This window comes from Periplaneta americana, chromosome 1 (assembly GCF_040183065.1).
Source record: "Periplaneta americana isolate PAMFEO1 chromosome 1, P.americana_PAMFEO1_priV1, whole genome shotgun sequence".
In the NCBI taxonomy this organism is placed as follows: domain Eukaryota; kingdom Metazoa; phylum Arthropoda; class Insecta; order Blattodea; family Blattidae; genus Periplaneta; species Periplaneta americana.
Genome location: NC_091117.1, coordinates 208,177,791 through 208,195,426, shown reverse-complemented (window position 1 = coordinate 208,195,426; position 17,636 = coordinate 208,177,791). Strand labels below are relative to the sequence as shown.

Here is a 17,636-nt window from a genome sequence, read left to right as displayed (position 1 = left end):
CACCCAGATAAAATTACAGGCCATCGTTGTCCACAAAGTTTAGTCATGTATGAAAAACTGACTCACCCAGATAAAATTACAGTCCATCGTTATCCACAAAGTTTAGTCTCGTATGAAAAACTGACTCACCCAGATAAAATTACAGGCCATCGTTGTCCACAAAGTTTAGTCTTGTTTGAAAAACTGACTCACCCAGATAAAATTACAGGCTATCGTTGTCCACAAAGTTTAGTCTTGTATGAAAAACTGACTCACCCAGATAAAATTACAGGCCATCATTGTCCACAAAGTTTAGTCTTGTGTGAAAAACTGACTCACCCAGATAAAATTACAGTCCATTGTTATCCACAAAGTTTAGTCTTGTATGAAAAACTGACTCACCCAGATAAAATTACAGTCCATCGTTATCCACAAAGTTTAGTCTCGTATGAAAAACTGACTCACCCACATAAAATTACAGGCCATCGTCCACAAAGTTTAGTCTTGTATGAAAAACTGACTCACCCAGATAAAATTACAGGCCATCGTTGTCCACAAAGTTTAGTCATGTATGAAAAACTGACTCACCCAGATAAAATTACAGTCCATCGTTATCCACAAAGTTTAGTCTCGTATGAAAAACTGACTCACACAGATAAAATTACAGGCCATCGTTGTCCACAAAGTTTAGTCTTGTATGAAAAACTGACTCACCCAGATAAAATTACAGTCTATCGTTGTCCACAAAGTTTAGTCTTGTATGAAAAACTGACTCACCCAGATAAAATTACAGGCCATCGTTGTCCACAAAGATTAGTCTTGTATGAAAAACGGACTCACCCAGATAAAATTACAGGCCATCGTTGTCCACAAAGTTTAGTCTTGTGTGAAAAACTGACTCACCCAGGTAAAATTACAGGCTATCGTTGTCCACAAAGTTTAGTCTTGTATGAAAAACTGACTCACCCAGATAAAATTACAGGCCATCGTTGTCCACATAGTTTAGTCTTGTTTGAAAAACTGACTCACCCAGATAAAATTACAGTCCATCGTTGTCCACAAAGTTTAGTCTTGTACGAAAAACTGACTCACCCAGATAAAATTACAGTCCATCGTTGTCCACAAAGTTTAGTCTTGTATGAAAAACTGACTCACCCAGATAAAATCATAGTCCATCGTTATCCACAAAGTTTAGTCTTGTATGAAAAACTGACCCAGATAAAATTACAGTCCATCGTTATCTACAAAGTTTAGTCTCATATGAAAAACTGACTCACCCAGATAAAATTACAGGCCATCGTCCACAAAGTTTAGTCTTGTATGAAAAACTGACTCACCCAGATAAAATTACAGGCCATCGTTGTCCACAAAGTTTAGTCTCGTATGAAAAACTGACTCACCCATATAAAATTACAGTCCATCGTTATCCACAAAGTTTAGTCTTGTATGAAAAACTGACTCACCCAGATAAAATTACAGGCCATCGTTTTCCACAAAATTTTCTTGAATTGTAGAGGGATAACTCTATGTGCATTGTCTCGATTAAGACTACAAATGTCTCTACTGGACAGTAACTTGTGGGAGTGTATGAATTTCTGATAAACAGTAGAATCTGAGAAGCAGTATATATGTCGGTGGTCAGCATTTGTGGGATCAGAAAAGGAGATCATATCTCCATATGATTTAGATTTAAACAATAAGAAATATACATAATGAAAACTACGTAAGTTCTATAGATAAGCAGAGAGAAATACACTAAAATTCCAGATTAATCCTTGATATAGTGTAATAATTATAATGCCAATTATTTTTTAACATTATTAAATTGATTAGCCAAGAGCTCTACCTTTGCAGCCTTAGCAGTGTAAGGAATTCGTTTTCTGAGAATAAGGTTTGTGTATGACAGAATTCTTTTTATGATGAATTCTTTTTTCCTTCTCTGTCCTCTGTGATAATGATGATAGTAAAAAACATCGAGAATGGTTAATATTAACGTGTAGAATTTAGAATTGATTTAACCTTTGTTCATTATGTTAGCAGTCATTAAAGTCGGCAATTTTGTGTAACAGTGAATATGGAAAATAGTTTCTTCACATCTGCACTTATTGTACTAACATTGCACAGGAGTGAAGTAATACCCGATTAATTTATAATCATGAAGGATAATATAGCACAGATTATTTGAACTACTACATTATTCATAATGCACATTAAAAACTCATAACAATATGGTGGATTTTGTGGCGTTATTGCAAAATACTACGGCCTTTTCATAATTACTTCTATAAATATGCTTCATTAACATTATAGATGCGAAAGAAAATATGCACTTTCAGAAGCTTTGTGAATAGCTGCTGTTACAAATTTTTCCTAAAGTTTCACTGTTTTCGAGCTCTTTCACTGTATCATGTATGTATTTTTAACTTTTAATTTATTGTATAGTCGCTTAAATGTTGGTATATGTTATAGTCCCGTTGCTTTAATTTCCGGCAGCCAATCGCGTTGCAGATCGGCTACATTTAAACGTATGTATCTTGTGATTCGCTTATGAAGACGTTATTCATTTCTTAAGGCTCGATAAATACTTAATATAATCGCCGGCCATTTTGGCTCTTTCGTTAGCATTCGCAGGAAGCACGCGAAGACGTTATTTGCTGCTCAATTATTTGCTGAATTACAGTGCGTTTGATTTATTATCATAGGAGCTACGACATGATAATGTTTAACGGTGTGGCAAATAGATTCCTCGTATGGTAGCTCGGCAACGAAAGAACAAAAATGGCGAACGATACTACCTACCTAGACTTTATAAAGCCTTCACTTCCTAAGACGTAAGCAAAGAAGCGGAGTCACGCCGGAAATAACAGCGTCGCGACTATAATATTAAATGTTCTTTCAATTGAAACATTCATTTTAGAGGATTGTTCCAGTTGGAGAAAACATCTTGATCGTAAGACTTAAAATATTTAAAATTACATTTGCTCCTGTTTCAGTTGGAGAAAACATCGTGAATATAAGACTTAAAATAGCTTAAATTATATTTGCTGCATATTATTTTATACATACGATGGGACATAGATTATACATTATCTGGTTATAGTATTTCTAACTTCTGTGTGATAAAACTGCGTCTCCTTGTATAATTTTGAGTTGTCACATTTGCACGAGGTTAAAATGGTATGTACACTCTCAGAAACAAAAATTGGCCCATCTCTTGAAGCTCTTTACAGAACACAGTTCATACCACAACGATTTAACAGTGGTTGTCAACTCATTATTATTTGAATAGCATTACAGGAAGGTATTTCCCAACTAATTCAAAAGCACGAAATTAATCTGAAAATAAGAAAAAAAAAAATTCTGAAGTAAGTGAAGATTTGAGAGAGAGAGAGAGAGAGAGAGAGAGAGAGAGAGAGAGAGAGAGAGAGAGAGAGAAAAGAGAGAAAAAGATAAGCATTATTTTCTTGTGATCCTCGTCCTTAAAAACGCACATCCCAGCTTTTATTGAGCAGTGAGGAATATACAATTGGATCAGAATACTGATGAGCAACATTCTGTTTCATGTCGGTATATGCAGGTAGTTGCCTTTAGTCATTGCACTGAAGACTTCTTGCAACTATCTTACATATAGGGAGTTGAATACTCCAGCAATAACTCTTAATCATTTACTGTATGAGAGAAGTTTGCTGGTGTGATTAACTTCACAAAAACCAAAATATGGAACACTTCTTTCTATAGAGGTTCCTGTATAGTCATCTAATACAGACACTAATAAGGTCTGTAATACAGTTGTAATAAAATACTGGTCTTGGTGCCTTTTGCAGACCAAGGCGACACGAAGAACAGGGTGAGAGTTTTTTTGGAAAGTTTTTGAGCTGGAGCTCTGATTCTTCTGAAAAATCTACCCCCCCAATTCAACCCCCTACGTCCGCACCTAGAACTATTAGGTGAGGGCAACATTATTATCCACATAACTTTCCCTACACACTACTACTACTATTATTATTGTTGTTATTATTATTATTATTATTACTATTATGAGGGGGATCCAGGAAATAACGACCATTCGCGCATACCCGCCGCGCAGCTGACTCCCCTTCCTTGTTTGAATCAACTGGCTTCCTTAACATGTGTTCTCATAATGTTGTGAGTACTGGCTGCAACAAGTCGCCATTGTGCATTTTGTGTTACTTCAAAATGAACGACGTGATTGATAATCCCGCCGACTGTGAGGTGAGGAGTGTGATTCGATTTTTGAATGCCCGACATTTGAAACCTGCAGAATTTTACCGGCAATTGAAAGAAGTGTATGGTGATACTGTAATGAATGAAAGAAATGTGAGAAAATGGTGCGAAATGTTCAACAATGGGCGAACAAATGTCCACGATGAAACTCGACCCAGATGCCCATCACTCATCACAGAAGACCTGAAGACTAAAGTGAACGACAGAATCTTGCAAGACAGGCGCACATCACTCGACGAATTGCATATTGCCTTTCCTGACATTTCTCGTTCTTTGCTTGGTGAAATTATGTCGCAACATCTTGGCTACCACAAAATCTGTGCACGATGGGTTCCACGGCAACTGAGTGACCAACGCAAAACTCAGAGAATGGCCTCAGCATTGACATTCTTGATGCGATATCACACAGATGGAGACGCCTTTCTTGATCAAATTGTGACTGGTGATGAGACCTGGGTGTCTCACAACACCCCAGAGACCAAGCGCCAATCACGTCAGTGGCATCATCCCTCATCATCCAAGAAACCGAGAAAATTCAAACAGACTCTCTCAACACAAAAAGTCATGACTACTGTCTTTTGGGATCGCAAAGGTGTTCTTTTGCTGGATTTCATGCCAAAAGGCACTACGATCAATGCAAATCGTTATTGTGAGACTTTACAAAAACTACGGCGAGCCATCCAAAACAAGAGGCGAGGAATGTTTTCGAGAGGAGTTGTGCTTCTTCACGACAACACCCGCCCTCACACTGCTGCTTCAACTCGAGAATTGCTGGATCAGTTTGGTTGGGAAATCTTTGATCATCCGCCCTATAGTCCAGACCTTGCTCCTAGCGATTTTCACCTTTTCACTAAGCTGAAAGACTTTCTGGGTGGTACGCGTTTTGGAAGTGATGAAGAGTTGAAGAAGACATTGAACACCTGGCTTAATGAACTGGCGGCAGAGGAGTATAACACGGGAATTCTAAAGCTAGTGAACAGATACGACAAATGTTTAAATGTAGGTGGTGATTATGTAGAGAAGTAAAGGAAGCTTCAGTTATGTAACAGACTTTGTTTTTTCAAATAAATATATATATTTTTTAATTATTACAACAAAACGGTCGTTATTTCCTGGACCCCCCTCGTATTATTATTATTATTATTATTATTATTATTATTATTATTATTATTGCTATCAGTATTAGTATAAAGAAGAACCTTTTGTTCTGGTAAATAAATTTCAACGTTGCCATGTATTGAAATTAAGAGAAAATAGTCACTCCTAACAATAATCTTTGATGAAGAACATGAATGGGTTCAAATCATGGTTGGCACAAGTTACCTGGTTGAGGTTTTTCCCGGGGTTTTCCCTCAACCCATTAAAAGCAAATGCTTGGTAACTTTCGATGCTGGACCCTGAACTCATTTTGCTGGCACTATCACCTTCATCTCATTCAGATGCTAGATAACCATAACACTTGATACAGCGCCATAAAATAATCAACTAAAAAGAACATGAAAAGCATTTTATGTTTTTGGGTTTGTTGATTGTGTTCGTGTTGCATGGCCAGTTATGTTGCAATGGGTTAAGTAATTTTATGCTCGACCATGCCGAAATGTAGTAATTATACACCTGGTAGCAGTGCTTTAATGCATGTCATTAAAGTACACCTATTCACTAAAGTTCAGGTTTTCGATTATTCTCGGATATGCAATCGAAAAAGAACTAGGGAAACGTCACGGAGGCTGGAAATCCAATACTGTTGCAGAAGGTTATGTTCTGTTACTATAATAATTAGCGTTAATTGTAAATAATATTCAAATAAATTCAATTTGTCATCTCGTTTTTCAATTCTAAATCAATTTCCAGGTTATATCAAAATTAGTTCATGTTATTCTCTAGATTATATCAATGTCAATGACATTATTGTTCCTCGGAAAAAATCAATACTTTCGCGTCTGCGCACATCTCACAATTTACGAGCTATGCACAAGGTCACTTCCGTTCTTCAGTCAGATGCGAATAAAATGAATACTTCTGAATAATTTCAAGTTAGAAATATGGTCGAGCATAAAAATCGTATGAAACTTGCCTGTAATGGTAATTAAGACGCTCATATGAAAATTATGAAACTCGCTTGCACTCGTTTCATAAACAAATATACTCGCGTCTTAATTACTATCATTATAGGCTCGTTGCATAATGTACTATTAAAATAGTAATTATCATGTTAGCTGAAAGTATGACAGCATGGTGAGGTAGGAACAATGGTATTGAATCTAAAGTATTCGTAAGTACAAGTTTTGAAAAACAAAATTATGTTAATTTTTTTTTTAATACTTTATCATGCTTTCAAAATGAAATTCCTCTATCACCATGTCTTTAAAGTGTCTGTCAGTTTTAATGAAATTACATACATGATGCCATTGGGGGTCGCTCGAAAACTGTACTTCACAATTGAAGATCTCCTTTCCAAAACTCACCAAGTCGAAAAATTGCACTTTTTAGGTCACTTTTTCTATCTATAGGGAACAAAATTAATTAATTAATTTCCTCCAATACAGTAAGTTGATTTTAAGGAAAAATGATTAAAATCTTAGCACTAAAGTCCATTAGTGCTTTAGTGATTGTGAGTGAATTTTGAATAATTCCTTCCAAAATGTCTTAATTAATTATGGGATATTACACCAGTTGACTTAATGTAGTTTGGAAAGAATCATTGCAGTTTTTACATTTCTGTATCTGTGAAACCTAGCACTATAATTTGGAAATGACATTGAGTAATTTCAAGCCTATAGACTTCTTAATCGTTAGGTCGCTAAATATTGACTAAGTGGATTAAGGAAAAGATCTGTTCAATTCTACACCTTTAAGAAACCTAATAAAACTAACTTTAAAAATTCCTGAGTGAATGTTCAACAGTAGGTTGTGGATTATTAATACTAGGCTTTTATAGTATAGGAACTTCGTGATTTGCATGACACATGAAAGGAGTCTACTTATTGAAAAGTATAAATTTAACATAATTTCTGATAATTCATGCAGTAACTAATTTTTTTTTTTTTAAGGAAAGATACATCAAATGATTTTCCCACAGCCACATTTCAAAATCTTTTCTGTTTGCAAATTCACAACCATCTCATAATTACACTGATGCTAAATAACCATTGCAATTGAAAGATACGTACGGGCTATTCCATCTCAAATCGACCGAAATATAGAGAAAATTGACCTTGGAATTTTTAAATACAATGAAACTTTTTCTGTCCGTAGACAACTGTGATACAATGCTTTGTGCAAAGTTTGAGGCATCAGAACTTAATAGTGTTTAAATTAATAATATTTAAATTTATCGTATTTTCGTAAAATTGGCAACTTTAAACTGTTGTGGCTCCGAAACCCTTTCACCCAATGATCAAAATCATGGTTTATTTTGATGCTGAGAAGTTAAAGTTTATATTGACATATAAACAGTTTTTCTTACTTTTTATGGAAATAGAGAAATTTAGATTTTTCTTCATTAAGACGCCTTTGGCCACGAAAAAATACTTTAAAAATATATGATTAGATTCCGCATTGAAAGTACAAATAAACATATTTTTTCCATTTTGAATCTTGCGCCCAACGCTCGCCTATCTTCAGCTCTCGGCCAGTGCGTGCAGTACTGCGCCATTCAGGTTTAGACGTGTGAAAATAATCTGAAATTCTGAAAGCCTCTTTTCAAATTTTACACTATCATCTATATATTAACTCGTAAATTTTTGTTTTAATGTACAAATCTAATCAATATTTTGCCCGTTTCATTTCCCATTATCTTTTATGTTTGTTAATTCCGGATCCCAGTGGTCAACCTCACTTGAGGACGGATGATTTTAAATCTTAGTAGTACCCTCGAAACTTATTGCCGAGCCACTGAGCAAACAATGCCGAATCCCTCTTAATAATGCAAGGTTTTTTCTCAATATTTTTTTACATTTTTACAAATGGCCAAAAAGCCTAAAAGCAAGTAAAATCGGATTATCTGTCTCTCTGTGTAAAATAAAAATGATTACTTCTTAACATAACCTACCAAATGTTAGCTTCAAAATGAGCTCCCGTTCAATGTTCTGCAGTAAATGGTTCCAGAGTTCTGAGCGCTGAAAGAGGCTTGTTTTTATAAAATACGCTAAATTTGTCGCTCAATAGTACGAAAACCATTTGACTTTCGATAGTATATTTTTGAAAATGCACTCTCCTCAGCACCTTGTATAAATAGGGAAAAAATTAGAGTTTTAAAAAATGCGAGGTTTTTTACTGATCGATTTCATATGGAATAGCCCGTACGTATACTGCAAATCCTCTTGCATGGACATACACATAGCTATACTATTTTTTTTGCCACTATGCCTTATGTAGTCAGTTGAAGAGAGGAAAACACTTTGTATTAATCTTTTGCTTAGTAAGGGCTTTTAATTAATTATGTCATTTTTCTAGAAAATTTCGTCTCCATATTTCCCAGTTCAGTAGTTTAGGAGGGAATGACTTAGAATGACTAAGCTCATTTTCATTTGACTGCGTCAAGAAACAAAACATTTCATATTGGTCTCCAGAAAACCTTCGAGAAATGCATCAATGACCTCTCCACAGCGAGCATGTTACTATTTCGTGTGCTGCTGCACAATTTGGAATAATAGAGTGATAATTTTTTGAGGAAGAAGGACGCACAATCACTCTTTGAGGAGTGTAGACCTATAGCTTGTGAGGAATGATATCTATATATATAATTTGAACTGGTAATGGAAATTACGGGAAAACGGCTGAACGGATTTTAATAAATGACCCCTCATTTTGAAGCTTGGAACTCAAAGTTTTTAAGAAAAATAGTAGTTTTCAGTGAAATGTCAATTTTTCAACATAATTTTCCTATTTTCCAAAATCCATCTGTTGTCAGTTTTGAGAACTAGCTAATTGCATTTCAGAATAAAACAAAACACAAACTACAGTAAGCAATATTACACGAAGGCCATGATCTGCAAGAATGCTGACATATTTAGAGCTCAAATTAAATTGGTTATTAAAAACTTAACTTACTAAAAATAATTTACAGGTTCGATTCTGTGGTGTGTAATTTTCTGGGTACAGCTGTGTATTGGATATTAAAAACTACAAAACTTGAGGTGATTTGATGACATTATTAACATTAGAAATGAAATATTATTGTAGTTAATGCCATGATGTGACTATTTTTCATTAATTATACATATTAATGCTATATTGATGACATGAAAGTGAAACGTTTTGGGGTTATATAAGTAGATGTAGAGAATAACTTAAATTAGATTTTGATTTCTATATTTTACTGAGTGGCGGCTATATAGTATATGTTACTGAAAGCTATAAAACTTACGTAAGATAATAATATTATTAAAAATCAAATATTTTTATAGTTATTAATCAAGTGGGGTTGGGTCTTTTTCATATATTTAATGGCGGTGTGGTGTGGATATTTATATGCGTGGTTCTCTTCAGTATTGGCTCGACAGAGAGCATCTTTCATTATTATGGAAACAAATAACTTTCAAAATGTCTGGCATTCTTCATTGAAAATAAATCTGAAAAATGTTTATTTGAACGTCTAATGAACTTAGTTTGCAGCATTTGCTGCACAAGCCACTAGTTATATTTAAAACGAAGTGCTGTCAAAATGGCAAACATTCTTCTGTACAACGATAAAATAAAATTTTGAATAGGATTTATGTTACTCATGTTATTTATGTTTCTGATCGGGGAGATCTTTCTGCCTGACCCTGTATTACACTTTTTTTTATTTTAGGTTCTGAACATGAAAGTTTGTGCGAACTTCCTAATGTGGCAACACTGACAGCCCAGGCTGTGACCGTGCAGCAGATTTAAAAACTTTTTTTTTTTCGGCCCAGCCAAAAGTGCCGTTATTTTGGTATTGCCGGTTAATTGGGTGCTGGTTACAAGGGATTTTACTGTATTACATATCTACAATCTAGTATGTGAAAGTGAAAGCGTGGGGGGGAAAAATAAAAGAGGAATAGAAGAAGAAATAAATAGAAAGACAGACAAAGATAGAAATAAGGCAGAGACGAACAGTAAAGAAAGGTCAAAACCTGCGACAGCTGAGGATATAGCAGAGATATTTGAAACGTTTAAAAAAATGTGGATGTGATCAAAAAGTGCAAACAAAGTGAAACTGGAAAAGATAGAGAAGTATAGGGGAGAGAGAAAGTGTATAAGCAGATGTGTTGAATAAAATATAGGTAGCTATTTATAGGAAGTGAGAATAGTGACAATGGATTAGGTGTAAGCAGAATAGTGAGAAAGTGGAAGTGAGCGCAAATAGGAATATGAGAAAATAGTGAGAAAGGGTTAAGAGAAGTGAACAAGTGAAGCATAAAATTAGTACTAACATTTGAACGTTGGAACAGTAAATGAATATAAGAGAAAGATAGGAGAAAAGGTCAAAGAACAAATAGGACAAATAATTCAATATGATAATTTATAGAGGTAAATTGAAATTGAGATTTTAGTGAATAGTAGTTAGAGGATAAAGGGGGTGTGAAAGTAGTATGGAATACCGTATTAGATATATTAGAATTAAGGAACAAATAGAGAATAGCAAATGAAATGTAGGAGAAATACTGAAGGGGAATTTGACCAAATAACAAAAAAGGTACATAGTGTAATAATTGGGAGTATTTGTGTAGACGTGTACTGCAAATAATGTGTTATTGTAATAATATGTTATGGTGGCACCGGATACAGAAATGTGAGGTACACCATTACATGTAAAGAAGTGCTGTGACGAAATATATCATATATCATATCATATCATATCTATGCTGAGGAGGAATTAAAACTGTGGCCTCTTATGAACTGTGCTACAGATCTTGAGACATTTTTGCCTGCTCTTTAGTTATGTCTCTCACTGTACATCAATTTTAGTAAAATTCCCTGGTTGGCATGTGCTTATTTAACCTATTTTTGAAGAATGCACTGTATTTTCATTACACTAAGACATATTCATTTATTTTCAGTTATGCTGGACGACCAACTGCTGCTTCACCAGCCACTGGTAGCAAAATGCAACATTTGCGGGAGCTGACAGCTCTCTTGGATGATGCTATGGCTGTCTAAGGAAGGTTGTAATTACTGAAAGTTGGTGATGATGTTATATAATAGTCTGCTGGTCAAACAGTTTGGTACTTCAGGGCTGCAGTGACTTTACATGCTCATTCTTTTCTTCATTTTTGACATCATTAAATTATTGTGGTTAATTACTACTCATGTACATTTTATGGAGTACTTGTATTTTTCCTTGAATGAAGAAGTTACCTACTATCAGATCCAAATGGAACATTTACAGATCCACTACAGCCCACATTTACAATCAGATGAGGATGTCAGAGAGCTGTTTTTAAAGGCATGTTACGTGCTATGGTATGGAGCCTGAAAGAAAATGATATCTGTTTAAACATATGTCTGCATTGGTTACTGTTCGCATTTTTCGAACTTGTGATGAAATTGTGCAGAGTATTCTATTACAGTCGAACCTTGGTATTTCGAAGTGCATGGAACCCAAAAAATATTTAATCTTGTCAGAATTTTGAGATATAAAGAAATAATTTTCGCCTTATCGTAATTTGTAAAATAGCTGATCTCTAAGACATTTTTTTGTTGTTTTCACCCATTTATAAAATTACAAAGATAAAGTTATCGCAAGACTGTATTTTACATTATTACTCCTAATGTAAATTTTCTTTGAGTACCAAATTTAATGACTATACTTTAACTTGCTATACATTCTACCTCCCCTCCAACTCCCCCTCCCTCTTTCTCTAATGAATCTTTCGTTTTGTTGAGAGTTATTTTTTTAAACAACTGGTATTTCCACCCATTTATGAAAATCTATGCACAATTTTTTTTATATCTTTTACTCACTTCCAAAGCAACCTCGATATTTTTATGTACCTATACGAAATTTTGATGATATAATTAGAGTTAAATAATTTTTTCCATCCATTAAGATAAATTATATTTCGATATAGTCCCACGCCGTGGTGTCGCGGTCTAAGGCATTCTGCCTAGGACTCGCATTACAGAATGCGCGCTGGTTCGAGTCCTCATGGGGGAAGAAATTTTCTCATGAAAATTTCGGCCAGTATATGGGACCGGTGCCCACCCAGCATCGTGATGCACTTGGGGAGCTACGATAGGTAGCAAAATCCGGTTGCGAATGCCAGCTATAACGGCTGGGGGAATCATCGTGCTAATCACACGATACCTCCATTCTGGTTGGATGATCGTCCACCTCTGCTTAGGCATGTGGGCGTGAGGCCAGCAGCCGGCTGGTCGGTCTAGGCCCTTCACAGGCTGTAGCACCACGGATTATTATATTTCGATATAATAGTGATGCCTTATGAGATTCAGACCTGTCTTCGTACAGTTGACTAAACAACAATTTCGAATAATAGAGAAATATATATTATTTCATTTACTGGTGTATTATAATCTGGAAATCTGAAATTACCTTGAGACAAAATAATTGGAATAGTAGATGTTCGACTGTAATTTATTTTGTCAGTTTTATTATTTGTAGCAAGTAAAAAAAAAATTTTTTTTTTTTTATTTGATACTTCTGACAGTACCATGTCTTGACCAGAATTGGATACAAGAAGGCTTGAAGCTGGGGTAAAAATGCAGGAGATTTGTTTCACCCACATTGAAGTATGTGGTAGTGGTATTATAAATGTAGTATTGTAGTATAGAAATTTAAACTTCATTTTAATTGCATGATTTTGCAGAATTGAACAATGTGTAGCCCACCATAGCCATACAGTGAACTGTATTTTATTCTTTAAAAATTGTTGGTTGTGGGAGTTTTACGTAGACATGCTTGGTTTCCACTCTTTCACCACTAGCGTGACATAGATATTTCCAGGCTGCGTATCATAACACATAACAATGCATTAGTTATGCCGATCCTTATGTGCAGTCATAATATTGTTTACATCTCAGCACTGGCCGTAAGCTTAAATTATATGATATATACAGATAGCATAACATTATGTAAAGATCCTATGTTATAATTTTTTGACTGATTTGACTGCAAGTTAGTAAGATATTAATTAATGAGATGCCGTTTTTATGATTATGTACATTGTGAATTATTTACATTTTCAAATCCCTACTTGTAATTACTGTACATAGAAAGAGAAATTTCAATCAAAGTCAACGTATTGCTTTGTACAGCCATATTAGTTGACAGAAAAACGTCTTTTCCTTCAGTTAAAAAACTAAAATCTTAATTCTTTATAAATTCATAGAACAGTATATTATTAGAATAAAGAAGTAAAGTTTACTATCATTGCAGATATCACAGATTTTCCATCCCATGCTTACAGAAAATCACAGTATTTCCATATTACCTCTCATTACAAATCGCAGATATTTCGTAAGTAAATGAGAATCGTTATTTAAGCTGAGAGATATAAAATATTTTTATGCACATTAATTATCTTGAAATAAACGTTTATGTAGGAACATTAGACTCCATTAAAGTATCTGATGAAAAATCAGGTCATAAAAGTGAAAGAAGGGATTGTATAGACGAATGTGCTGTACATGTTGCATCTGCACAGGATCAGAAATTTTGGTGGTGCTGAAAGATTGATTGTGAAGTTAAGAAATCTTGGTACATTATTTATTTTTCACTATTAAAATTGTATGAATGTGTTTGTTGATATATTGAAAAGAAATTAAAGAAATTAATGAAGTTGTGCAGATAAAGTAAGTGTAAAATGCCTTCACCCTTGCATGTCTGAACCATATGAAGTACACCTTGAAGAAATATAAGTGAAAAGTCTCTCCATCTTTGTATACAGTAATGCTGTTTGTTCATTAAAAGATGTTGCTTATGATAAAGATGTTGGGGGTTTCAACAATCTGGTACCACCGTATCTCAACACAGTTGAATAATTCAATCTGATTTGTAACTCGCACACGCACATGCGCACACTCAGCATACACATACGTACAGAGGGAGAGAGAGAGGGAGACTTTTTGTGGTGAAGAAACACGTTGGAATATTCGTAAATTGAAACAACTTCGAGTGAAGATAGCGAAATTCCTGTGCTGCTTCTGGACACTTCTTTATATATCCTGCAGCTCAGAGGCTAGTTTATGTTACACCTGCGATGAGATGAGATGATGCTGGATATTTGTTGGGACACGACAGGGGAACCGGAGCTCCCAGAGAAAACCCCTGGACTGCAGGCTTGCCAACACAAGTTACAAACCAGGGATTAAACTCGGGTTCACAGGATTGTAAGTCCAGTACTCTAAGCCAGTAGACTACTGTAGCTGTTACAATTTCCGTAAGTAACTTTGGGTATTTCAACAAATAGGCATGAAATTATTTACATGTGGAATGCTTAAAATTGTACTGTATCTACTTACAATCTGTTCCTTTCATCTTTTGCATTATTCATTCATTCATTCATTCATTCATTCATTCTATTTTATTTATTTATTTTATTTATTTATTTATTTATCTATTTATTCATTTATATATTTTGTTTCATTTATTCATTCATTCATTCATCCATCCATCCATCCATCCATCCATGCATTCATTCATTCATTCATTCATTCATTCTATTTATTTTATTTATTTATTTTATTTATTTATTTATCTATTTATTCATTTATATATTTTATTTCTTTCATTTATTCATTCATTCATTCATTCATTCATTCATTCATTCATTCTATTTATTTTATTTATTTATTTATTTATTTATTTATCTATTTATTCATTTATATATTTTATTTGTTTCATTTATTCATTCATTCTATTTATTTTATTTATTTATTTTATTTATTTATTTATTTATCTATTTATTCATTTATATATTTTATTTGTTTCATTTATTCATTCATTCATTCATCCATCCATCCATCCATCCATGCATTCATTCATTCATTCATTCTATTTATTTTATTTATTTATTTTATTTATTTATTTATTTATCTATTTATTCATTTATATATTTTATTTGTTTCATTTATTCATTCATTCATTCATTCTATTTATTTTATTTATTTATTTATTTATCTATTTATTCATTTATATATTTTATTTGTTTCATTTATTCATTCATTCTATTTATTTTATTTATTTATTTTATTTATTTATTTATTTATTCATTTATATATTTTATTTGTTTCATTTATTCATTCATTCATTCATCCATCCATCCATCCATCCATGCATTCATTCATTCATTCATTCATTCATTCTATTTATTTTATTTATTTATTTATTTTATTTATTTATTTATTTATTTATCTATTTATTCATTTATATATTTTATTTGTTTCATTTATTCATTCATTCATTCATCCATCCATCCATCCATCCATCCATGCATTCATTCATTCATTCATTCTATTTATTTTATTTATTTATTTTATTTATTTATTTATCTATTTATTCATTTATATATTTTATTTGTTTCATTTATTCATTCATTCATTCATTCTATTTATTTTATTTATTTATTTATTTATCTATTTATTCATTTATATATTTTATTTGTTTCATTTATTCATTCATTCATTCATTCATTCATTCTATTTATTTTATTTATTTATTTTATTTATTTATTTATTTATCTATTTATTCATTTATATATTTTATTTGTTTCATTTATTCATTCATCCATCCATCCATCCATGCATTCATTCATTCATTCTATTTATTTTATTTATTTATCTATTTATTCATTTATATATTTTATTTGTTTCATTTATTCATTCATTCATTCATTCATTCATTCTATTTTATTTATTTATTTATTTATTTTATTTATTTATCTATTTATTCATTTATATATTTTATTTGTTTCATTTATTCTTTCATTCATTCATCCATCCATCCATCCATGCATTCATTCATTCATTCATTCATTCATTCATTCTATTTATTTTATTTATTTATTTTATTTATTTATTTATTTATTTATTTATATATTTATTCATTTATATATTTTATTTGTTTCATTTATTCATTCATTCATTCATTCTATTTTATTTATTTATTTTATTTATTTATTTATTTATCTATTTATTCATTTATATATTTTATTTGTTTCATTTATTCATTCATTCATCCATCCATCCATGCATTCATTCATTCATTCATTCATTCATTCATTCTATTTATTTTATTTATTTATTTTATTTATTTATTTTATTTATTTATTTTATTCATTTAGTTTATTCATTTATTTAATTTATTTATTTTATTCATTTATTTATTTATTCATTTATTTTATATATTTATTTATTTTATTTATTTACTTATTTATTTATTTATTTAACCTGGTAGAGATACGACCATCAGGCCTTCTCTTCCTCTCTACCAGGGGATTACAGCTACAATATTAAGAATACAATTACAATTATAATTACGACCAGCCTCATGGTCTAGTGGTCAGAGCTTCTGGCTATAGTTCATGAGGTCCCGGGTTCGATTCCCGGTTAGAGCACAGGAATTTTTCCTGTTCGTCCATGGTCTGGAATTTAGGTTAAGTTTAGATTTAAGACCTCTCCTGGCACCACATTATCATAATCATCCTATCACATCATCGGGGTAATGTAACTCCGCCTTCCAGGTGCCCCAACCTCAGAAGTGAGTTACAACTAAGCCACGGCCAGGAGAGAAGACCAGAAATGTCGAAAAGACAACCTGGTGGCATTGGATAAAGAAAAAACAATTATAATTACAATTAATATTAAATATAAAAATGAAAGTACTAAAAGATTAACTGATTAATAAAAGCTAGACAGTTTATTGTAAAAGTTAAGAAGAGAGAAGCATTTCTTTTATTGATTAAGTACAAATTAAACCTACTCTACGCAGTAAGAAAATGCTTAAGAAGTTTGCTTTTGAACGCTACTAAATTCCGACAGTCTCTGATGTCACTGGGTAGGATATTCCACAAGCGCGATAGCGAGATTGTGTATGATGATGAATACGATGATGTCTTATGTGTTGGTATGGCTAGTATGCAGCTATTTTGCGTGCGTGTATTTTATTTATTTATTTATTTATTTATTTAACCTGGTAGAGATAAGGCCATCAGGCCTTCTCTTCCCCTCTACCAGGGGATTACAACTACAATATTAAGAATACAATTACAATTATAATTACAATTAATATTAAATTTATAAATACAATAAAAATCGAAGTACTATGTCCCATTACTGAAAAAAAAACAAAAAAGAATTGACATATGAACTGAAACTGATGGAAACACATAATATTCGAAGCCTATTCAAAAAATTTACTCCATTGTAAATCTATAGTCTCGAAGGAAAAACTACAGCCTTTCTTTGCCAAATCTCTCATGTTCAACCAA

The 17,636-nt window shown here is 32.7% G+C and overlaps 1 protein-coding gene across 7 annotated transcripts in view; it reads left to right on the top strand.

Moving 5' to 3' along the window:
* The window catches only part of Ogdh (oxoglutarate dehydrogenase Nc73EF), a 117,982-nt gene extending 103,981 nt beyond the window's left edge, over nt 1–14,001 (top strand). For 4 of the 7 annotated variants that reach the window (XM_069836567.1, XM_069836564.1, XM_069836565.1 and 1 more), the window contains 2 exons: nt 3,804–3,926; nt 11,250–14,001. In XM_069836567.1, the coding sequence (XP_069692668.1) occupies nt 3,804–3,926; nt 11,250–11,349 (223 nt within the window). In that variant the 3' untranslated portion in view covers nt 11,350–14,001. The remainder of the gene's footprint in view (nt 1–3,803; nt 3,927–11,249) is intronic. The other 3 variants (XM_069836571.1, XM_069836569.1, XM_069836570.1) reach the window with 1 other exon arrangement.
* The last annotated feature ends 3,635 nt before the right edge of the window (nt 14,002–17,636 follow it).